The sequence below is a fragment of the Oncorhynchus masou genome, chromosome 1, assembly GCF_036934945.1.
Source record: "Oncorhynchus masou masou isolate Uvic2021 chromosome 1, UVic_Omas_1.1, whole genome shotgun sequence".
Taxonomy (NCBI): Eukaryota; Metazoa; Chordata; class Actinopteri; order Salmoniformes; family Salmonidae; genus Oncorhynchus; species Oncorhynchus masou.
The window spans coordinates 39,701,323-39,725,923 of record NC_088212.1 but is presented as its reverse complement, the minus strand read 5'-3'; the positions used below and the strand labels follow the sequence as shown (position 1 = coordinate 39,725,923).

The 24,601-nt window shown below is 41.2% G+C and overlaps 1 protein-coding gene and 1 long non-coding RNA gene across 3 annotated transcripts in view; one reads left to right on the top strand and one right to left on the bottom strand.

Moving 5' to 3' along the window:
* Positions 1 to 24,601, top strand: part of LOC135544023 (netrin receptor UNC5D-like) — a 214,807-nt gene that overhangs the window by 140,861 nt on the left and 49,345 nt on the right. For both annotated transcript variants that reach the window (XM_064971374.1, XM_064971364.1), the window contains exon 2: positions 4,450 to 4,665. In XM_064971374.1, coding sequence (XP_064827446.1) covers positions 4,450 to 4,665 — 216 coding nt within the window. The remainder of the gene's footprint in view (positions 1 to 4,449; positions 4,666 to 24,601) is intronic.
* On the bottom strand, positions 5,595 to 19,287 carry LOC135552814 (uncharacterized). The gene is made up of 3 exons (XR_010457514.1): positions 19,185 to 19,287; positions 5,886 to 5,984; positions 5,595 to 5,737 (listed from the first exon to the last, which is right to left on the bottom strand). It is a non-coding gene; the product is annotated as an uncharacterized LOC135552814 (long non-coding RNA).

The window sequence follows — 24,601 nt, the reverse complement described above, 5'->3', positions numbered from 1 at the left end:
TAATCATAGACAACACATTCAATCATTACCACTTCCTAACAGTGTTGTTTATGTGTTTTGTCTGAAGGATTCCAGTTTTGAAGAGTCTAGCTAGAGGAGGAGGCACAGGCAAGGCTTCAGAAAGAATTGCAGAGGAAGACCTTGAGGGCTGCTAAGAGGACTGCACAGACTGCTAAATTCTTCAATCTAGACTCCTGCACTTTACAACACACGACTGCTGCCATTTCACCACTGCACTATTCTATTTATTTATTACCAAGTCTGTTTACATAAGTTGTACACTTTCCAAGACTACACTGTACTTTATTCTTCAGATGCCATCTACTAGGCATCTATGCTTGGCATATGCAACTACTTTCTAAGTCATTTTCTTAGTGATTTTTTTTCATGGTTAGGGTGATATCAGTTCAGTACTTTATCCTAATTGTTTCCTCACTTTGTTATTGCAGTTACAGCTACTACCTTGTATTCTTACTTATCTCCCTAATAAACCTTTATTTGACCTGATCTGTCTAATCGGACCGACTTGTTTTTTTTGTTTACAGTATTTACAACAGGGTAGTCCATCCACCTTCCTGCATACCCTACCCTCTTGTAGGAAACATTCAGGATCGTAGATATCCAGGGAAAAAGTACAGTTTTGTAAATGAATCTAAAACAATTCCAAAAGTACAACAATGATGCCGAAATGCTAGATAAAGAATGCACAAATATTTTTTTGTTGTGCACACAAACTTCCCTTATTTTTATATGATTTATAGGTTTGGTTGTAAGTCCCTCTTTCAACAACATATCACAGTACTCTGTAGGTTTATACAATTCCAGAGAGCCACCAAATCTGACAACAATAGGGAAAGCTCAGGTCCTTCCCCTCTCAAAGGTTTGCTAACCGTATCCTGTGTTGCGTGGAAACGTGTCCTCAAAGTTGTAGCAGCTCAGCCGTTGTTGGTGGCACTTCAGGGGGGAGTCTTATGCAGACTTCTCAAATAGCTGAAAGACAGAATACTCATAAAATATTATTATGTCTATTGAATGTAATTAGTATTAGTGCAGAACTGAAGCATTGTCATCTGTTGAAAATAATAACAGGACATTGTTTTCATTTGACATATACAAATCTTTTTCACAACCTTAGAGGACGACTAACACTTAGAGTGGCTTGCGAAAGTATTCACACCCCTTGGCATTTTTCCTATTTTGTTGCTTTACAACCTGTAATTAAAATAGTTGTTGGGGGGATTTGTATCATTTCATTTACACAACATGCCTACCACTTTGAAGATGCAAAATACTTTTTATTGTGAAACAAGAAATAATACAAAAAACAGAACTTGAGCATGCATAACTGTCCATCCCCCCAAAGTCAATACTTTGTTGAGCCACCTTTTGCAGCAATTGCAGCTGCAAGTCTCTTAGGATACGTCTCTATAAGCTTGGCACATATAATTGCCAAGCCCATTCTTCAAAGCAAAACTGCTCCAGCTCCTTCAAGTTGGATGGGTTCCACTGGTGTACAGCAATCTTTAAGTCATACCACAGATGCTCAATTGGATTGAGGTCAGGGCTTTGACTAGGCCATTCCAAGACATTTAAATGTTCCCCTTCCCCTTAAAACATTTGAGTGTTGCTTTAGCAGTATGCTTAGGATCATTGTCCTGCTGGAAGGTGAACCTCCGTCCCAGTCTCAAATCTCTGGAAGACTGAAACAGGTTTCCCTCAAGAATTTCCCTGTATTTGGTGCATCCATCAATCATTTGATTCTGACCAGTTTCTCAGCCCCTGCCGATGGAAAAACATCCCCACAGCATGATGGTGGCAGCATCATGGGATGGTACCAGAGTACCTTCTTCCATATGTTTGGGGAGTCTCCCACATGCCTTTTGGTGAACACCAGACGTGTTTGCTTATTGTTTTCTTTTAGCAATGGCTTTTTTTCTGGCTACTCTTCCGTAAATCCCAGCTCTATGGAGTGTACGGCTTAAAGTGATCCTATGGACAGATACTCCAATCTCCACTGTGGAACTTTGCAGCTCCTTCAGGGTTATCTTTGGTCTCTTTGCTGCCTTTCTGATTAATGCCCTCCTTGTCTGGCCTGTGTGTTTGGGTGGGCGGCCCTCTCTTGGCAGGTTTGTTGTGGTGCCATATTCTTTCCATTTTTCAATAATGGATTTAATGGTGCTCAGTGGGATGTTAAAAGTTTCTGTTTTTTTATAACCCAACCGTTATCTGTTCTTCTCCACAACTTTGTCCCTGACCTGTTTGGAGAGCTTGACATTTGCTTAGTGGTGTTGCAGATCTTTATTTAGGGGCTTCGTAGCAAAGGGGATGAATACATATGCACCACTTTTCTGTTTTAATTTTTTTTAAACAAATTCTTTTCATCTCACTTCACCAATTTGGACTATTTTGTGTATGTCCATTACATGAAATCCAAATCCATTTAAACTACATTTAAATATGAAAAACCCCAAGGGGATGAATGCTTTTTCTAGGCACTGTAGATCTTGTTGCCCTCCGCATTCTCAAAGTAACAAGTTCAAATAGGTGCCATTAATACAGGTAACGAGTGGAGGACAGAGGAGCCTCTTAAAGAAGAAGTTACAGGTCTGTGAGCCAGAAATCTGGCTTGTTTGTAGGTGACCAAATACTTACTTTCCACCATAATTTGCAAATAAATTCATAAAAAATCCTACAATGTGATTTTCTGGATTTTGTTCTAATTTTGTCTGTCATAGTTGAAGTGTACCTATGATGAAAATTACAGGCCTCTCTCATCTTTTTAAGTGAGAGAACTTGCACAATTGGTGGCGGACTAAATACTTTTTTGCCTCACTGTATGCCTATTATTGGAAGATGTACACTTTATTAATAGATCAATAGACCACAGAGAAGTCACTAGCTAGCTGCTAACATGGCTTGAAAACAAGTAATCCATAGTAGCTATAGCACTTTTTTAATTTTGAAAAAATGTATTTAACCTTTATTTGACAAGGCAAGTCAGTTAAGAACATATTCTTATTTACATTGATGGCCTACCCCAGTCATACCCTAACCCGGACGACACTCGGCCAAATGTGTGCTTCCCCATGGGACTCCCAATCACGGCACCTCTAGCTCTGAGATGCAGTGCCTTAGACCGTTTCGCCACTCAGGAGCCCACTTGCATACATATTTACAACTAAATAGCAAAAGCAACATATTACTTTATATCTAGACATTTTTATTAGCTAGATATGTCTTTTCAGCAGAACAGTCTCTTGGTTGGTTTTCAATCCCTTAGCTAGTTTTGTTAAATGTGAAGACAGTATATTATCAAATCAATCCTCTATGTGTAATTTAATTACGTGATTAAACAAATCATGTAACTTTAATTATCTAGGACGTTGGGGCACCACAGGAAAATGTTTAAAGAGTCTTTATTTCCCGAGTTAATTAAATAATTTCCTGAATTCCTATATTTTCATAGCTTACCAAAACAGTCGCTAATTAAGGAATTTTACCTCACCAGTCTCATTGCTGAACGTTGCAAACCCTTGGGTATCTGCACGAACCATAGCATAGAATCATGAATTAGCAATATACAAATTGTCTTAATTATTTATTTACTAAGTAACCTGATCCTTCAGATCATCACAGGAGAGTCATGACATGAGCTAGCTAACTAGCAAGCCCTCTACAGTTTGTGAGCGCAAATCCGAGGTTCACTCTCATCTTGACCCAGGCTCTATTGTTTTCCCTTTTAAGTTTCTTTGGGTTATATGGAGGAGATGCTGGGACATGTAGTTTGCTCCCCACATCTGCCATATCTCTTCGCTAGCGAAGTGTGGATATGCATCCCATTTTTCTTCCGTCTCTGGGAGATTCTAATTTGAATAATACTCTCGTCCTTTCTTCTCATTTCCTTCTCAAAACCCGTTGGTGGGTTTTGCCTTTCTCATCCTTTTGGCTTTCTCATCCAATGGGTTTTGAGAAGGAGACGAGGAGAGAGGATGCTAGTAGTATGCAATTGAGATCTTCTCAGTCTGACCCAATGAGCTTGTGCCGGAAACTTGTCATTCATTGTGCGCAGTACTAAATCTGTCAGGAAAATCCAAACCAACAGCCAAATCAAATACAGGGGTTTTCAGGTAGGCTGCAGGCGCTAAATTGTTAATGTTGAATCACATTGAATGACAACTAGCAACTTACAGCTTTTGGACATAGAAAAAGCTACATAATGCAGCTTTAAAATCTTCATAACATATCTATCAGCGCTTTTTCCTGGGTTTTGTTTTGAATGTCAGTCATTGTCACCCAGAAGAAAACTGCTTTGCTTTCTCTTTAGGAATTTAGGCTGGGTATCTGCTGTAACTGTAAAGCACTTTGTGACAACTGCTGTGCTGATGTAAAAAGGACTTTATGAAATACATGTAATTGATTGATTGAATTAACTAGTCTCTCTCTCTGCAGGAGCCACAGGTGACATCCTGCCAGACTCCCTACCATCAGTCCCAGGTACCCTGCCTCACTTCCTGAAGGAACCAGAAGATTCCTACATAATCAAAAGCAACCCAATCAAGCTGCTGTGTCGGGCTGTGCCTGCCTTGCAGATCTTCTTCAAGTGCAATGGAGAATGGGTGCACCAGAATGAACATGTGTCCCGGGAGTACATGGATCAGAACACTGGTAAGAAGCCATAGAGATCCTATAATCCAAGGGTATTCAAATCTTACAACGGATGTTTGGAGTTGTGTAGAATGGCGCCGGAGGGGATGGCTGACATTTTACATGATCCTAACCAACTGTGCTATTTTGTTTGTTTTTTTGCATTGTTTGTAACTTATTATTTTAACTTATTTTGTACATAATGTTGCTGCTACCATCTCTTATGCCCGAAAATAACTTCTGGACATCAGAACAGGAACTGGAAGAATATTTTTTCTTCAATGAGTCTGACGCAAAGGATATACTGGTTTCTCGGGAACGGGCCCAAATCCCCGTCATTTGCATGAAGAAAAGAAGGAGAAAAAGGGGACGGAGGTCAGGCTGCCTTCTGAGAATATGTTGGCGAGTGAGTAAACCTCAACTACCATCTGTTCTATTGGCCAACGTGCAATCATTGGAAAATAAAATGGATGACCTATGATCAAGATTATACTACCAAAGGGACATTAAAAACGGTAATATCTTATGTATCTGAACGACAACACGGATAATATAGAGCTGGCTGTATTTTATATGCACCTGCAGGGCAGTGAAGCTACACCTGGTAAGTAGTGCTTGCCTGAGGTAGAGAACCTTATGATAAGCTGTAGACCACACTATTTACCAAGAGAGTTATCATCCATATTATCCGTGGCTGTCTATTTACCACTACAAACCGATGCTGGTACTAAGTCCGCACTCAAGCTGTATAAGGCCATAAGCAAACAAGAAAATGCTCATCCAGAAGCAGCGCTCCGAGTGGCCGGGGACTTTAATGCAGGCAAACTTAAATCCGTTTTTCCTCATTTCTACCAGCATGTGACATTTGCAACCTAAGGAAAAAATAACTCTAGACCACCTTTACTCCACACACAGAGATGCATGCGAATGGCATTGAGGAGTATAATACCTCAGTCATCGGCTTCATCAGTAAGTGCATCGACGACGTCTTCCCCACAGTGACCGTACATGCAAATCCCAATCAGAAGTCATGGATTGTCCAGCCTTTTGTCCACTAATCTCCACGGATGGTTGTCGGCATGGTTGGTATTCTCTGCAAAAACACATTCACGTATTAGTACACAATTATTTGTATTTTTTTATTTAAACTTTATTTAATGATCAAGTTTATCACACAGTATGCCTACACGTTGATAGGCTATGTAAATTTGTTTTAAGAAAATGCACTGAAACCGAAATACCATTTGTTTTGGTGATCCTCTCAGCTCCAGCTAATTTTCAAGTCCTCAAATGGTTACGGTCCTAACCCTGGAACGGGTAGCACCGTAGAAAGAAGCTGGCTGAAAGAAAATGATGTCCATTTGATCTGTTTCTCTCTCGATAACACAGTTACCATTCAAAAACTAGCTGTTTAAGGGTGGAGTTTGGGGCGGTGTGAGAAGTACTGGAAAGATGTGACTTTCAGCTTACAATAGGCCATAAGCATACAGCAGATTGTCGATTGTCCTCACTTTGATTATGCTGTAACAACATACTGTAACACCATGATCAGGATCTCTATTAATTTAATTGAGCAGAATAGGGCTTTCAGGAATAACGTAAAATATAGTACAGTTTTATTAATCAATCAGTATATTTGAGTTTAACCACAATATTTGTTGTATTATTTGTTCTGTCTTTTCTGGTGGATTAAACTGAAATTACAACCAAATTTCTTTGGCTTGTTTAAAAAATAAGGATATTTTGGAGATGATTTTGTTTTCAAATAACCTAAAGTGAACGGGAAAAAGACCATTCTTGAGCATGGGGTGAGACATTGTTGCTAATCTGTAAATAAAGCCAGTTTGTTATTCAGAATTATTTATTTCTGTTTTTGGTGGGAGAGAAACCAATAGCCTACCGTCACCTCATAGGTCTGTCGCTAGTGGCCGGTACAGGTATTGAACCAGCATCCATAGCAACTCAGTTTGCACTGCAATGCAGTGTTTTAGACCACTGTGCCACTCGTTCACTGTACAACGTGACCGGTCGGGAGTAGGCTACAGTACTACAGTAAGAGCAAAATAGTCCTAACATTTACACACCCGAATTGTAGTCTAAGTTTCTCTTAGAATAAAAACCTTAGTGTAACAACAGTTTTAGTAGGTAATACTGTCGAGTTGTAACAACAACAAAAAACTATTTTTCCGGGTGTGTGCGGGCAGGACAGAGGAATAGCAATTCTTACACCATTGTTCTAAATTGAATCACTTTCTTCAAGACCTTTAAACAGGTTAACATTCACAAAGCCGCGGAGCCAAACGGATTACCAGGATGTGTACTCAAAGCATGCACGGATCAACTGGCAAGTGTCTTCACTGACATTTTCAACCTCTCCCTGACCGAGTCTGTAATACCTACATGTTTCAAGCAGACCGCCAGAGTCCCTGTGCCCAAGGAAGCGAAGGTAACCTGCCTAAATGATTACCGCCCCGTAGCACTCACGTCGGTAGTCATAAAGTGCTTTTAAACGCTGGTCATAGCGCACATCAACAGCATCCTCCCGGATACCTTAGACCCACTCCAATTCTCATACCGCTCCAACAGATCCACAGATGACACAATCTCAATCGCACTCCACATTGTCTTTTCCCACCTGGACAAAAGGAACACCTATGTGAGAATGCTGTTCATTGACTACAGCTCAGCATTCAACACCATAGTGCCCACAAACCTCATCACTAAGCTAAGGACCCTGAGACTAAACACCTCCCTCTGCAACTGGATCCTGGATCAACGGACCACCCCCAGGTGGTAAGGGTAGTTAACAACACGTCTGTTACGCTGATCCTCAACCCTGAGGCCCCTCAGAGGTGTGTGCTCAGTCCCCTCCTGTACTCCTTGTTCACCCACGACTGCGTGGCCAAACACGACTCCAACACCATCATTAAGATTGCTGAGGACACGGTGGTGGTAGGCCTGATCACTGACAACGACGAGACAGCCTATAGGGAGGAGGTCTGGCAGTGTGGTTCCAGGACAACCACCTCTCCATCAATGTGAGCAAGACATAGGAGCTGATCATGGACTACAGGAAAAGGCGGGCCGAACAGGCCCTCATTAATATCGACGGAGCTGTAGTGGAGCGGGTCGAGAGTTTCAAGTTCCTTGGTGTCCTCATCACCAACAAACTATCATGCATGGTCTAAACACACCAAGACAGTCGTAAAGAGGATTTGGCATGGGTCCCCAGGTCCTCAAAAGGTTCTACAGCTGAACCATCAAGAGTATCCTGACAGGTTACATCACCGCATGGTATGGTAACTGCTCTGCATCTGACCATAAGGCACAACAGAGGGTAGTGTGTACGACCCAGTACATCACTGGGGCCAATCTTCCTGCCACATCCAGGTCCTATATACCAGGCGGTGTCAGAGGAAAGCCCCAAAATGTACATGTACAAATTACCTCGACTAACATGTACCCCCGCAAATTGACTCGGTACCGGTACCCCCTGTATATAGCCTCGTTATTGTTATTTTGTTACTTTTTATAATTTTTTACTTTAGTTTATTTGGTAAAAAATGTATTAACTCTTTCTTGAACTGCTCTGCTCTGCTCTTGTAAGCATTTCATGGTAAGGTCTACACGTTTTGTTCGGCGCATGTGACAAATAAAGTTTGATTTGATTTGGAGTTCTGCTGGTTTTCTGTTCTACCTGATAGTTAATTGCACCCACCTGCTGTCCGAGGTCTAAATCAGTCCCTGATTAGAGATCATCCTATATTCCATAATTCTATGTTGTATTTGATTCTGTTTTAAGAAGCATAATTTCTATCGCCTTCTTGTCTAGCTACTGCGTTGTGAGAGGGCATATGGATTCCATCTGTGGAATCATGGGCCTGCATATTTATTGTGGGAAAATTCCGCAATGACACTTTGATTATGATCATCTAAGACTTGATGCAGTACATGGGATGAACGGGGGATATCTAGTCAATTGTACAACTGAGTGCCTTCAACTGAAATGTGTCTTCAGCATTTAACCCAGCCTCTCTGACTCCGAGAGGTGCGGGGGCCTGCCTTAATCAACATCCACGTCTTCGGGCACACGGGTAACAGTGGTTTAACTGCCTTGCTCAGAGGCAGAAAGAAAGAGCTTTACCTTGTAAGCTCGGGGATTCAATCCAGCAACCTTTCAGTTACTGGCTCAACGCTCTAACCACTAGGCTACCTGCCGCACATGTACATTACATATTGTTACAACAGATACTTTTCAGTCTATAGGCACTTGTCAGTGTTCTTTTTGATGTTTCCAAAGTTAAGCGACAAGTAGGCTAACAGAGATCACACATTAAGAAGCTTTGTGGACTACATATTCTATCCAGCACCCTAAACAAACAAAGAAAAACACTTTAACTTTCCCTCATAAATGTCAACAGGTTATTTGTAAAGTTGTGTTAAAGTAATAATGCAGAGTTATATTAAGGAGATTGTTGGTCCATACTTTATTTATTTTTGATTTTTTTATTTCACCTTTATTTAACCAGGTAGGCTAGTTGAGAACAAGTTCTCATTTACAACTGCGACCTGGCCAAGATAAAGCATAGCAGTGTGAACAGACAACACAGAGTTACACATGGAGTAAACAATTAACAAGTCAATAACACAGTAGAAAAAAAGGGGAGTCTATATACAATGTGTGCAAAAGGCATGAGGAGGTAGGCGAATAATTACAATATTGCAGATTAACACTGGATTGATAAATGATCATGTACAGGTAGAGATTTTGGTGTGCAAAAGAGCAGAAAAGTAAATAAATAAAAACTTGCGAAGATTAGAAAAAGTTTAATGCACATCAGTCAATTATAATTGTCGACTTAGTTGCACGTGATAAAACAAGACATGATCTCTTTCCAGGACAGTCTCAGACAAATAAACATTTTTGCTTTCTTACTACCCGCTATTCAAAGTGCTCTGGAAAATTAAGAGAATCGTTCACAAACACTGACTCATTCTAAGATCCGATGACAGTATTGTTAATGTGTTTTTGGATCCTCCCCTGGTCGTATTCTCGCGGGGCAGAAATCAATTTATAAACTCTGATTTTATATCCTAAAATATCCCTGCACACATCTATTTGCGCCTCTGCCGGATGGAAACTACAAGTGTAATGGCTGCGCTCAATGCAATGGCACGTACAAATGTAGATCCTTCAAACAAGGAAACAAATCCCAATCAAAGGTGTTATCACGTGCTCCACTAAAGCAGTTATTTATCTTATAACTTGTCCTTGGGGTAAAAAAAAATGATGTGGGTAAAACGAAGCGCGAATTAAAAGTATGAATCTCGGGAACATTGTGGCAACATTACGTGCAAAAACTCGGCGTACCCAGTTGCAGGCCACTTTTTGGAATGCAGCCACTCGATTTTGTCCCTACATTATATCGGAATTGAACACGTCACCCTCCCTAGGAGAGGAGGTGACCTCGACAATTTATTGTTAAAACGAGAGGCTGCTTGGATCTTTAATTTAAAAACTCTTGCTCCCTTCAGTCTCAACGTAGACTTTGATCTGAAGCCATTCTTGTGATTTTGCTATTCAATGAAAATGTTTGTATGATCATGTAGCCATATTGTATCTTTGATCTTATACTATCCATTTATGTTTTTTTATATGTTCTATTTGTAACTGTAAATTAACCAATGATATCAAGCCACACCCGGCAAAGATTACAGACACCTGTGTGTGTCCTTTGACACTATATAAACTAGTGACCCGCAGTGTTTGTCATTATACCCTGATGAAGACAGCTTGTCTGTCGAAATGTTGGTTATTACGTTAATCAGTTATTGCATCTGCGCTCCTAGAGTGTGCGGTTCTCCTTTTCTTTTTCAAGTGTTCTACTCCGCTCGCCAGCACCTCATCTAAACAGGTGTGCTTTTCTTTCACCTCCAGATTAACATGATACAACTCTGCATGTTATCTGTTCCCATTACATAACCTGGCATATTTATCCTTATGCTAACCTGAGCAGGTGATAGTGATTATTTCCTGTAACAAATTCTCTATCAGCCTATCAAAAATTTTAGACTTTATATCAACAAACCAATGGTATTTCTTAAAATAAGTCAACTTGGCTACCAGAGGGACCTTTTTAAAACTCCAAATTCAAAGTTTACTTTTGTTCCACTTGGTAGTGGAGAGTGCCAATAGTGCATGATACATCCTTGACTAGGCTACTAGCTACTAACGTAAGAAACAATTCTAAAGGCACGTTTTCGCATATGACAATCCTATGTTTTTCATGTGCTTTTCCCGAAAATAAAGTAAAAGGAGGTCTAGACAACATTTAATTGTATCGTACGTCGTAAAAAGGCTTATGGACTTGTCAAATAGCTGTCATGTACAGTCATCATCATTGCTTCCTGGTGGCACACACCGCTAAAGCGGTTGACTCTAAAATGACAGGGCACTTTAACCGTGGGTTTGAGCCCTCCTTGCATCAAGCATTTTTGTTAAGGAAAGAACTGCTCACTGCTGGTCCTCGTTGTTCGATTCAAATAACACGTGACAAAGTGGAGGATTATAAAAATGCATATGAAACGTTGTACATTACTGGTCAAAAGTTTTAGAACACCTACTCATTCAAGGTTTTTCTTTATTTTTTAGTATTTTCTACATTGTAGACTAATAGTAAGAAATCAAAACTATGAAATAACACATCATGTAGTAACCAAAAAAGTGTTAAACAAATTCTCCAAATAGCCACCCTTTGCCTTGATGGCAGCTTTGCACACTCTTGGCATTCTCTCAACCAGCTTTATGAGTTCGTCACCTGGAATGCATTTCAATTAACAGGTGTGCCTTTTTCAAAGCTAATTTGTGGAATATCTTTTCTTCTAATGCGTTTGAGCCAATCAATTGTGTTGCGACACGGTAGGGGTGGTATACAGAAGATATCCCTATTTGGTAAAAGACAAAGTCCATATTATAGCAAGAACAGCTCAAAAAAGCAAAGAGAAATGACAGTCCATCATTATTTTAAGATATGATGGTCAGTCAATACGGAACATTTCAAGAACATTGAAAGTTTCTTCAAGTGCAGTCGCAAAAACCATTCAAGCGCCATGAGGAAACTGGCTCTCATGAGGACTGCCACAGGAAAGGAAGACCCAGAGTAACCTCTGCTGTAGAGGATAAGATGGAGTGCTGCATCAGATGACTTGGCCTCCACAATCCCCCGACCTCAATCAAATTGAGATTGCTTGGGATGAGTTGGACCGCAGAGTGAAGGAAAAGCAGCCAACAAGTGCTTAGCATATGTGGGAACGCCTTCAAGACTGTTGGAAAAGCATTCCAGGTGAAGCTGTTTGAGAGAATGCCAAGAGTGTGCAAAGCTGTCATCAAGGCAAAGGGTGGATATTTGAAGAATCTCAAATGTAACATATTTTGATGATTTTAATACTTTTTTGGTTACTACATGATTCCATGTGTTATTTCATAGTTTTGATGTTTTCAATGTTGTTCTACAATGTAGAAAATAGTTTTTCTTAAATAAAGAAAACCCCTTGAATGAGTAGGTGTTCTAAAACTTTTGACCGGTAGTGTACTTGTACAACGTTTCCTATGCATTATTATAATCAAATTTTAAAAATACCGGTATTGTAAGTGTAGGCCTATGCTATGAAAGTGTAGGCCTATGTCTATGCTATATGTCTAAGGGATAATCAACAAGGAGCTAAATGTGCCAGGTTATCAAATGGGAACAACTAACGTAGCTTTTGGTCACGTGCAACTATGTCAATGATTGTAATTGGCTGATGCATATTTTGAGATGGAAAAAAAGTTTCAATTGTAACTTTTTCTAATGTTCGCAAGTATGGACCCCATATGTTCTGTCCAATTAAGACCCATCAGGCTGGTGTCAGAGAGAGAGACGTGCACAACAGACTAGTGCTGCGCCCCAAATGGCACCCTATGCTCTACTTTTGACCAGAGCCCATAGTGCACTATGCAGGGTATAGGGCACCATATGGGATGTATCCTAGAGCAGGTTGTGTTGATTGGAGGCTTACACTTCACTTCTGTTTCCTGAAGGGATTTCCGGGAAAACAAAGCTGATGTGACACCTCGTCTGGAATGTGTTCTGATTAGTGGCTTCTCAATAGGAATTGTCGTCTTTCTGGTATTCATGAAGGTCCCTTTGCAGTAAAGCCTGTTTAATTACTTCTGGAAGTTCATATTTGTGTGATTGCTGTGCTGTGAAATTGTTGTGGGACTGATAATGGGGGAAATGAAAGTCAGAACTTTTACTATTTCCGCTCTGTGTGATTCAGTCAGTGCATGGGAAAAGTATGAGGGAATAGTTTTTGGTTTTATGCTAAATCCACTGCTTAGCAAGAGGCCAGCTAGTTAATTGATTTGAAAGATTAGAATGGGACGTTATCTAGCAATAACAAAAAGTAAAGTGCCTGTTCTTCTCCTTCAATATGTTGACACAGTGGGCTGAACATACTGGGATGTTTTAGGTGGTAGGAGGACTGTGGGCAAAAAATATGTTGCTAAATACTGAATTATTGGAAAATTCCATCAATTCTTTAGAAAATGGAAACCATGAGCTCCAACTCAAGCACTGTATTTGAATAATTTTATGCTATTTACCAAAATGTAGCAAATTGCACTAACTAAGCATGACAATCTCGCAGGATTGGGAGGAAAGGGGTTGTTGTAATACTAGGTTAGGCTACCTGTAGACATGTGTGCATATAGGGTCTGATAACATATTGACCAATCAGTGTCTGTTAACTTCTCTACAATAAAGCAACTAGCAGTACTATAATGGCTCATATTGCTTATTTCATAAGCTTATGAACTTGATATGATCCTTTTTTATTTCATAGAGCCATGGTGATGTTTTCCTACTGTAAAGGGAGTATATGGTCTCTGTAAATCCAAAGTAGATCAGGTCTGATGTACTATAGGATATGAAAGCTGTTTTGTATTCATTAACTCTGTTCATACTTGTTCAGCTCATCTGCATTCTCAAGTGAATAACTGTCTACTCGTTGGGCTCCCTCCAGACGGCACCACCGCCTCCCCACATGGTACTTAACCTAACACATTATCTTCGTTCGCTACGCAATTTCACAGATTTCGATTCAAGCACTCCCAGTATTTGAACATTTGCTCTGCCTTTAAGCTATATTCCAGAGAACAATTATTACTTTTTCTTAATCTTCTGCACTTCACCGCATGCGATGTTACTTTGCCTAGGCTGTGAAACCAATGGTTTCTGTATCAAAAGGAGACCCAGGTGGATTTGCAATTAAAAGAGCCTGGCTGAGATTGTCCTCTTCTCACCTCTTCTCACACCTGGCCAACTGGATAGCCAACTAGCTTTATCACCATTAAAATCATAACCACCAGTGAAAACAACATGCTCAGCGCTGCTTTGTCCTGCCCCGGTAATGGACAGACAAATTGTGTGGTGTTGGATTAGGCCAAGATAATCAGAGCAGAAGATATATGAATTGGATGTTATTGATTAGTACATGGACCCTCAATGCCACCAGGAGCCCCGTGATTATAACGTCTCTTATTTACCAACCAGGCTGACGAATCACAGCCACAGATAAGCAGTGCTCCAGTGCAATTGATTTAGCCAGACTGAGGCACGGGGAGGAGAGCTAGGAAGAGAGAAGAGGAGAGCTATGAGGTGAGGAGAGGAGAGCTAGGAGGAGAGGAGAGCAGGGACTGACTGTTGGCTGGCTGAAGTCAGGCAGCAAGGTGAAGTAATAAGTTGAGAATGTACTGTCACGAAGTGCTGCTCATGGAACGTTTCCTTTCAATTAACCTTCCTGCCTTAAAGGAAAATGAACTTCTGTCCCAATTTGTCTATGTTTAAATGTCAATAAATGTCTATTTGAATATCGCTGTGGCAAATGAATCCAGACAGCCACCTACACCTCTGTCCAGGTATTTCTCTAAGCAGAGAGAATTAATTTCAGACCCCATGGAGTGCAGTGTGATGACTAGAGATGACTACAGACAGCTGTGCTGAGGCCTCTGGGACGAGGCGGGTCTCGTCTACCTGTCAGTAATAGATTTTTTATAGGGTCAGCATGCCTATACATAATTGAACAGCGGAAGGATTACTGGGGAAATCAATGTCACAGTGGCCTCCGGTTGAAACCGACGGCTGCAAGCGATGACGTGTGGTTAGGTTTAAAATAATTGAATTGACAAGCTCTGTTCATACACTATTTATACAAAAGTATGTGGACACCCCTTCAAATTAGTTGATTCGGCTATTTCAGCCACACCCGTTACTAACAGGTGTATATAATCTCACATTTCTGCTCTGCTAGAGCTTCCCCGGTCAACTGTAAGTGCTATTATTGTGAAGTGTAAACGTCTAGGGGCAATAACGGCTCAGCCGCGAAGTGGTAGCCCACACGAGCTCACAGAACGCGCCCGCTGACGTGTGTAGCGCGTACAAATGATCTTTCCTAGTTTCAACACTCACTACAGAGTTCCAAAATGCCCGTGGAATCAACGTCAGCACAAGAATGATTCATCGGGAGCTTCATGGAATGGGTTTCCATGGCCAAGCAGCAACACACAAGCCTAAGATCACCATGCGCAATGCCAAACGTCGGCTGGAGTGGTATAAAACTTGCCGTGGTATAATAAGCGTCGGGTGGAGTGGTATAAAACTTGCCGTGGTATAATAAGCGTCGGGTGGAGTGGTATAAAACTTGCCGTGGTATAATAAGCGTCGGGTGGAGTGGTATAAAACTTGCCGTGGTATAATAAGCGTCAGGTGGAGTGGTATAAAACTTGCCGTGGTATAATAAGCGTCAGGTGGAGTGGTATAAAACTTGCCGTGGTATAATAAGCATCGGCTGGAGTGGTATAAAACTTGCCGTGGTATAATAAGCGTCAGGTGGAGTGGTATAAAACTTGCCGTGGTATAATAAGCATCGGGTGGAGTGGTATAAAACTTGCCGTGGTATAATAAGCGTCAGGTGGAGTGGTATAAAACTTGCCGTGGTATAATAAGCGTCGGGTGGAGTGGTATAAAACGTGGTATAATAAGCATCGGCTGGAGTGGTATAAAAGCGTGGTATAATAAGCGGGTGGAGTGGTATAAAACTTGCCGTGGTATAATAAGCGTCGGCTGTAGTGGTATAAAACTTGCCGTGGTATAATAAGCGTCGGGTGGAGTGGTATAAAACTTGCCGTGGTATAATAAGCGTCAGGTGGAGTGGTATAAAACTTGCCGTGGTATAATAAGCGTCGGGTGGAGTGGTATAAAACTTGCCGTGGTATAATAAGCATCGGGTGGAGTGGTATAAAACTTGCCGTGGTATAATAAGCGTCAGGTGGAGTGGTATAAAACTTGCCGTGGTATAATAAGCATCGGGTGGAGTGGTATAAAACTTGCCGTGGTATAATAAGCGTCGGGTGGAGTGGTATAAAACTTGCCGTGGTATAATAAGCATCGGGTGGAGTGGTATAAAACTTGCCGTGGTATAATAAGCGTCAGGTGGAGTGGTATAAAACTTGCCGTGGTATAATAAGCGTCGGGTGGAGTGGTATAAAACTTGCCGTGGTATAATAAGCGTCGGGTGGAGTGGTATAAAACTTGCCGTGGTATAATAAGCGTCAGGTGGAGTGGTATAAAACTTGCCGTGGTATAATAAGCGTCAGGTGGAGTGGTATAAAACTTGCCGTGGTATAATAAGCGTCGGCTGGAGTGTTATGAAACTTGCCGTGGTATAATAAGCGTCGGCTGGAGTGTTATGAAACTTGCCGTGGTATAATAAGCGTCGGGTGGAGTGGTATAAAACTTGCCATGGTATAATAAGCGTCGGCTGGAGTGTTATGAAACTTGCCGTGGTATAATAAGCGTCGGGTGGAGTGGTATAAAACTTGCCGTGGTATAATAAGCGTCAGGTGGAGTGGTATAAAACTTGCCGTGGTATAATAAGTGTCGGCTGGAGTGTTATGAAACTTGCCGTGGTATAATAAGCGTCGGCTGGAGTGTTATGAAACTTGCCGTGGTATAATAAGCGTCGGGTGGAGTGGTATAAAACTTGCCGTGGTATAATAAGCGTCGGCTGGAGTGTTATGAAACTTGCCGTGGTATAATAAGCGTCGGGTGGAGTGGTATAAAACTTGCCGTGGTATAATAAGCGTCAGGTGGAGTGGTATAAAACTTGCCGTGGTATAATAAGCGTCGGGTGGAGTGGTATAAAACTTGCCGTGGTATAATAAGCGTCGGGTGGAGTGGTATAAAACTTGCCGTGGTATAATAAGTGTCGGCTGGAGTGGTATAAAACTTGCCGTGGTATAATAAGCGTCGGGTGGAGTGGTATAAAACTTGCCGTGGTATAATAAGTGTCGGCTGGAGTGGTATAAAACTTGCCGTGGTATAATAAGCGTCAGGTGGAGTGGTATAAAACTTGCCGTGGTATAATAAGCGTCAGGTGGAGTGGTATAAAACTTGCCGTGGTATAATAAGCGTCGGGTGGAGTGGTATAAAACTTGCCGTGGTATAATAAGCGTCGGGTGGAGTGGTATAAAACTTGCCGTGGTATAATAAACGTCGGCTGTAGTGGTATAAAACTTGCCGTGGTATAATAAGCGTCGGGTGGAGTGGTATAAAACTTGTCGTGGTATAATAAGCGTCGGCTGGAGTGTTATGAAACTCGAGTGGTATAAAAGACGCGGCTGGAGTGTTATGAAACTCGAGTGGTATAAAAGACGTGTTCTCTGGAGTGATGAATCACGCTTCACCATCTGGCTGTCCGATAGATGAATCTGGGTTTGATGGATGCCAGGAGAATGCTAGCTGCCCGAATGCTTAGAGCCAACTGTTAAGTTTGTTTGAGGAGGAATAATGGTCTGCAACTGTTTTTCATGGTTCGGGCTAGGCCCCTTATTTCCAGTGAAGGGAAATCTTAACGCTATAGCATAAAATGACATTCTAGACGAGTCTGTGCTTCCAACTTTTTGGCAACAGTTCAGGGAAGGACCTTTCCTGTATTAGCATGACAATGCCCCCGTGCACACAGAAATAATTTGTTGGGATCGGTGTGGAAGAACTTGACTGACCTGCACAGAGCCCTGACCTCAACCCCATCGAACACCTTTAAGATGAATTGGAACACCGACGGTGAGCCAGGCCTAATCGCTCAACATCAGTGCCCGACCTCACTAATGCTCTTATTGCTGAATGGAAGTCCCCACAGCAATGTTCCAACATCTAGTGAAAAGCCTTCCCAGAAGAGTGGAGGCTGTTATAGCAGCAAAGGCGGGACAAACTCCATATTAATGCCCATGATTTTTGAATGAGTTGTTCGATGAGCAGGTGTCCACATACTTTTGGTCATGTAGTGTATTTACATGAGGCTTTTACTTAATTATTGTGTGTATGGAACATTTCTGGTTCTTTTATTTCAGCTCATGAAACATGGGAACAAACTTTACATTGTGTTTATATTTTTGTTTAAGTTTTGACTTAGGGGTGTGAATACCTATGTAAATGAGATATTTCTGTATTTAATTTTCAATAAATTAGCAAAACTGTCTAAAAATTCTTGTGTGTCGATGGGTGAGAAAAATGAATACATTTAATGCATTTTGAATTTAGGCTGTAACACAACAAAATATGGAATAAGTCAATGAATTCTTTCTGAAGGCACTGTATGTGAGAGGGAATCATAATACGTTTGTTCCGAGAGAAGTATTTATGATGTCATGGATGGACTGCTCCTTTGATGCTGTTAAAGGCCTAGTGCAGTCAAAAACGATTTGCCAAGAGTGTGCAAAGCTGTCATCATGGCAAATATAAAACATATTTTGATTTGTTTAACACATTTTTGGTTACTACATGATTCCATATGTTTTATTTCATAGTTTTGATGTCTTCACTATTATTCTACAATGTAGAAAATAGTAAAAATAAAGAAAAACTCTATATAGCACTTTTGACTGGTGCTATATATTTCCCCCTGAGGTTGGAATAATACTGTGAAATTGTGATGAAAATGTCCTTTTAGTGCAAGAGCTGTAATTTCTGCCTGTTTTGGTGGGATGGACTTTTGGCCTGCCTGGTGACTAGGCAGTACATTGGTTAATAGACCAATAAGAAAGAGATTGCCAAACCTCTCTTCCAGTAATAGCTAGTTTTCTGTTTTCCCCTTCCCACTCAGACCCCTCCCAGACATTACTAGCTAAATTCTTGCTTGATAAATTGCTCTTTGCTAAGAAGCTATTTTTGACCATTTTAATTGAAAACAATCACAGCTAGGGTACTTAATTGTTACGCATAAATGATTTGATATTGAGATAAATATGGCTGGATTGGTCCTTTTAAGATCCATTCTTCCTTCTACCATCTTTTATGTGTTTTTAATTAAGCTAGTTAAAATCTCCTTTATCAGGGGTAAATAGTCGATGTGCCTTAGGGAATCACACACCAGTGGGCCCCATATAGACCCATATATTCCATAAGGACTCAATGCCCTTGGATTAAAGAAAAGTCACCTACCTTTCTTGTTGAGTCTGTGCATAGTGAATGTTATTGTTGGCGGGCAGTGAGCAGACAAAGCCACTTGCTCTCTCTCACATAGATTGAAGGCGCACATGGAGAGTGGCAGGTCCAGACAGGCTTGGACACTATGGGGGAGAAGAGGCCTGAGAATAGTAGATGAATAACCTTGATGGTTACAAAGACAAACACACACACACACACACACACACACACACACACACACACACACACACACACACACACACACACACACACACACACACACACACACACACACACACAGCTGCACGCTTCCCTGACCATGTCTTCTTTCCCTTTCCTCATTCACTTCCCTTCATGGATCTTACTGAGACAACTGGGTTTGTGTAGGCCAGTGGTTCTCCGACGTTGACCCGCAAATGTAGCCTGTCATAGCAGCCATAAACATTTCCAAACGAAAGATACATAAATACACTGTGTTTTATACCTGCATTTTGAGCTAAAAGTTATTCATGTCAGCAGCCAATATCAACTAGGGATATCTTGTCACCTTTTCTGGAGTCCAAAGCAAGATCATATGGCCAACCTGTTTGTAGCGGCGGTTGGATGGAAAGCGTGGCCTGCCTGTAGCTGTGATCGGTCCAGAGGGGTTCTGATCCATGAGGTAGCAGGGTGTGGTGTATACAGCGGAGCAGTCAGCTTTAAAGTTGCAAAAATATATGACATTTTTCACAGCATGGCGTTTATCCTGTTCAATAAAGGGAAAATGAAACCTAGCTCGGTTTAGAGCACTTCACTTATTCATTAACTCAGTTTTTCATCAAACCCTAAATCATATCATCTCTGACGTGGCTAGGCTAGGCTTGGCTTTAGCTTTCGGCTATGTGAATCAACTCATGCACGTTCTTTGTCTTTTGGTCCGTTCTTTGTCTTTGTCTTTCATGTCATCTGCTTTTCCTTTTCTTGTTTCTTTGTTCTATAGTTTTCATTGTGTCTTTGTTCTATAGTCTCCTAGATTATTTGTTCTTGGTTCTATAGTTCTCCTTGTTTCTTTGTTCTATAGTTCTCCTTGTTCCTTTGTTATTTAGGTCTCCTTGTTTCTTTGTTATTTAGTTCTCCTTGTTTCTTGGTTCTATAGTTCTCCTTATTTCTTTGTTATTTAGTTCTCCTTGTTTCTTTGTTCTATAGTTCTCCTTGTTTCTTGGTTCTATAGTGCTCCTTATGTTTTGGTTCTATAGTTCTCCTTGTTTCTTGGTTCTATAGTGCTCCTTGCTTCTTGGTTCTATAGTGCTCCTTGCTTCTTGATTCTATAGTGCTCCTTGTTTCTTGGTTCTATAGTTCTCCTTGTTTCTTGGTTTTATAGTTATCCTTGTTTCTTTGTTCTATAGTGCTCCTTGTTTCTTGGTTCTATAAGTCTTCCCTTTTCTTGGTTCTATAGTTCTCCTTGTTTCTTGGTTCTATAGTTCTAATTCTTTCTTTGTTATTTAGTGCTCCTTGTTTCTTGGTTCTATAGTTCTCCTTGTTTATTTGTCCATGCGTTCCTCTCCTGCATCTCCATTGTTCTGTTTTTCCCCTTAATTGCTCCAATTTATTCACCTGCGCCGGTAATAAGAGGTGTGCTCGGCATAGCCGCGGAAAGTAGGGGTGCTAAAGGTACTGCAGCACCCCCTGATAAATCATTTAAAAAAAATTGTAATCCCATAAATGTTGTGAACTGGGCCTTTATTACTCCTGTGTGAGTGGACCAAAATAGTTGTCAGCAGTGCAGGTAGCAAAAATTCCCTCAGATCTTTTTGATTTTAAAGCACAGACTTTGGGGAGACACATTTAGTGCAATACCATAGGCCTATGTTGGTAACCAGATTGAATAGGCAAAGGTATAAATATAAAATACAAACAGTAGGTCTATATGTAGCCTATTAAAATATGTATGAAAAATGTGTTTATCTCATTCAGTTTCACACTCGCGACCCCTCCAAAAACCTACTTGTGACCCCCGCAGTTTGAGAACCACTAGTGTAAGCAATATCCAGTCCTATCAGATCAGTGAAATAATGTAAATTAGGGCAGATGGAAAGGGAGCATATTCCTGGAATGAGACCTAGGAGCTAAGAGTCCAGGACAGAGGAACACCATTAACATGTAACCTACAAACAGGCAGAAAACAGTAAATAGGCAGCAAACAGACCACAAACAGGCAGTAATCGTGCTGCAAAGAAGCAACAAACAGGAAGCAAACAGACAGCATATCGGCTGAAAACAGGCAGTGACACTACTTCCCCTCAGCAGTGACCTCAGTCTCACCTCACGCTCAACTCTCCTATATCATGAGTGTTGGATTGCTTTTACCATTATGTAATGGGCACTAAAGTGAGGATTGATGTTATCTTTGCCCCAGGATTCCTGTGTGACACTGTTAATGGTGTTGTTAACTGAATGTGCCCAGACAATACAATACACCTCACACACATACCGTACCCTATACAGAATAGGCTCCTTAGGGGTGATATAACTTTATTCCATGCCAGACAGGGCTGGGTGTATTGAGGCCTGTGTTCTATTTGTACAATATATCCCTTTTGTTGGGTAGATACTAAAACCATCATATTTCTATCGAGTGCACCTAGAGGTCTGTCATGGGCTCAGTCCACCTGACATCTGTCTGTGCCGGAAGCTTTCTTGACATGTTCAAATAGTGGACTCAGTCTTTCTCCTCTCAAATGTTCTCAGGGTGCATTTAATGGGCAGTTGGAGCACAACTAGGGTTTTGCATGGAGGTTTTGTTGCCACTAAGAAGTTAGCTTGCGCCAGGGTATTGGCAGAACAATTTCTGCAATGCAACAATGCGCTGTGGCTTTTTCTAGCAATAGTTTGTTACGAAAACCTGTACTGTGATTTTTTTTTTGTGCCCGCAACTGTACTGAACAAGAGCTTGCCTATACATTAAGGCGTTGTATACACATGTCAATTCATTCTGTTGTTTACATTTCGGAACCTAGTCAATAATCATTTACTTTAGGTTCAACCCAGGACATCCTTGAGCAAACACGGCTTTCCAGCAAACAAAACAAACATAGCAGTGAAGTCACGAATTCTGAAGAATAATAAAACCCCTTTTCCATCGCCCACTGAAAACAGTATGACATCGCTTCCCTTACCTAGCCACAGATGGAGATGAAACTCAACTTGAAAACTTCTGTCCCAATATTTCCTGTACGAGTGATGGCATTTGCAATTAGGTAAACTCTTTCCCCCATAACTATTGCAGCATAATGCCCTTTTGGCTCACTTGCTAATTCTCTCTGCTTCTAATGCCATGGATCCAAACAAGCTATTAATGGTCTGTGTTTCTTTTGTCAGACTTTTGATTTCATTTTAGCAAGCTTTACATTGGAGATGATTTTGTTGTTAAGAGGTAAAGAGGAGAGTTGGCTCTGTCAGTGTTGTTGGCCTCTAATTCCAGAGTTAAACAGTGGGCATGGGGCCTAATGGATGTGGCAGGCAATAGCCTTATCTGGATAGAGCAGCCTATCTCTCTGCAGTGAGGAATAAAAATGGTGCATTATAAAATATCATGTCCCCAAATGCAGGAAATTATCCTTATTTTCTAGCAAGCTTAAAGCTTGAATCGTGTGTGTGTGTGTGTGTGTGTGTGTGTGTGTGTGTGTGTGTGTGTGTGTGTGTGTGTGTGTGCACGCGTGCAAGCTCGTGTCTGTGTGAGTGGTTAGAGAGTGTGTAGGTGGGAAGAGGTTGTCTGATTTCGTAATAGATTTTCTGTATTAATGCATTAAGTGGCCCATCATTGTTTTAGATAGGCCTCTTTTTAAACCGTGCTTGCCTTGTGTGATCATTCTTTATTTCTACCCAAAGGTTGTGATAATTTGCTAATACTGTTTCTCTCCTCTTCTCCTCCTGTTTACATTTACCATGGCTGCCTTGGTAGACTGGGATACACACGTGCACACCCACACATACAACCTCAACTGCAACAAGTTAAGAACTCCTTAATGGGTAGGCATTGTTGATAGTTAAAATTATTGCGGTAAGATCGGGTCAAATACGTCACCCTGCTTCTCATTTATCTGTGGTTAAAACGTCTCGATTTCTACACACGTTTTATATGCCAAACCCTCCAGTGCCTCCCCTGTGAATAACTTTAGCAGGAAGCAGAAACACGGGTGTTGCCAGAGGCCAGTCATGATTCTCTTAGAGGGTTGGATGATGTGTTAAGAGGGAATGAGGAGGCTTGGTGGAGACAGCAACATGCGCACTGTGCAGGTGGAGCAGCAATGGCTAGAGCACTCCATGGGGACCTTCTGACTTTGTAATACCAACGTACTTACAGTGGACTCTGGAAGTGAAGTGTAGCTCCATGAAATGGCTCAGTGAAAAGGCTTATATTGCAACCCATTATAAGGAATAGGGTGCCATTTGGGATTTAGCCTTATTTGATAATCCCTAGCAGGAAGATGTAGCATCCGCTGGTTGGTTAATAGATCAAAAGCGGGATCCAGGCTCTTCTTATGCTCTCCCTCCTGTCCAACTCACAGCAAAAGCTGAGCCATGGCAAGACAACAGAGCAAATCCATAGGAAGAACAGATTAGCTTTGCTTTGTCCCCTCCAACTATGCTCCCACCACCCTAACCTCCATTCCTATTTCATGTTTTTCGGCCAATAGCCATGGCTTAAATCATTATTTTTATAATTTTGCCTTTTGGATCGCTTTGTCACTTGTAAAACCACTTACATTTTTTTTTTTAAAGAAAGAAAAGTTGGGTGTAAGAAATCAAGAGGGTTTAGTTTAATATGTCCTGTCAATGGTGCTCTGCCTGTAAACAAAAGGGGTGACATGACAAAGTGCCAAAACTCGGGTCTGTCTTTTCAGGCACACCACCTGTCGTGGACGGTTAGTCCTCAAGGAAATGTGCCTCTCCGATTCTAGAGATATCGGGACCTGCTAACTCTCATTAGCATATTACTCAGTGACGTGTTTTTTTGGGGGGCGAGGGGGGCTTCTGTGACATCATTAGTAATGACCTTCTCTGCTATCTCTTCACCCCATGCTCTGTCAATTGCCATATCTTTGCAAGGGAGTTATGAATTATGTTTGTGTCTCACTACACATTGTGACTGGTGCTGGATGGCTGTAGTAGTGATTGGAGAACTTTCAAAGAATCTACTTGTCTATTAAGGATATAATCCTTATGTCCTGTAGTGATCTATAGTCTCAGAGTTGAACCATTTCCAGCTGTGTAGCCAAAACTACAGCTGTATTATCTCTGTAGCCTATAGAATTGTAGCCATTCCAACTTGGGGACTCTGTCCCGGCGTTCCCTGACTTTAATGTATATTTCGTAGGAAGTGGGTTTTATCCTCTGTTGAAGGGGCGATTCTATGACGCCTAATGTGATGTCTTGGCTCACGGGGGTATGGC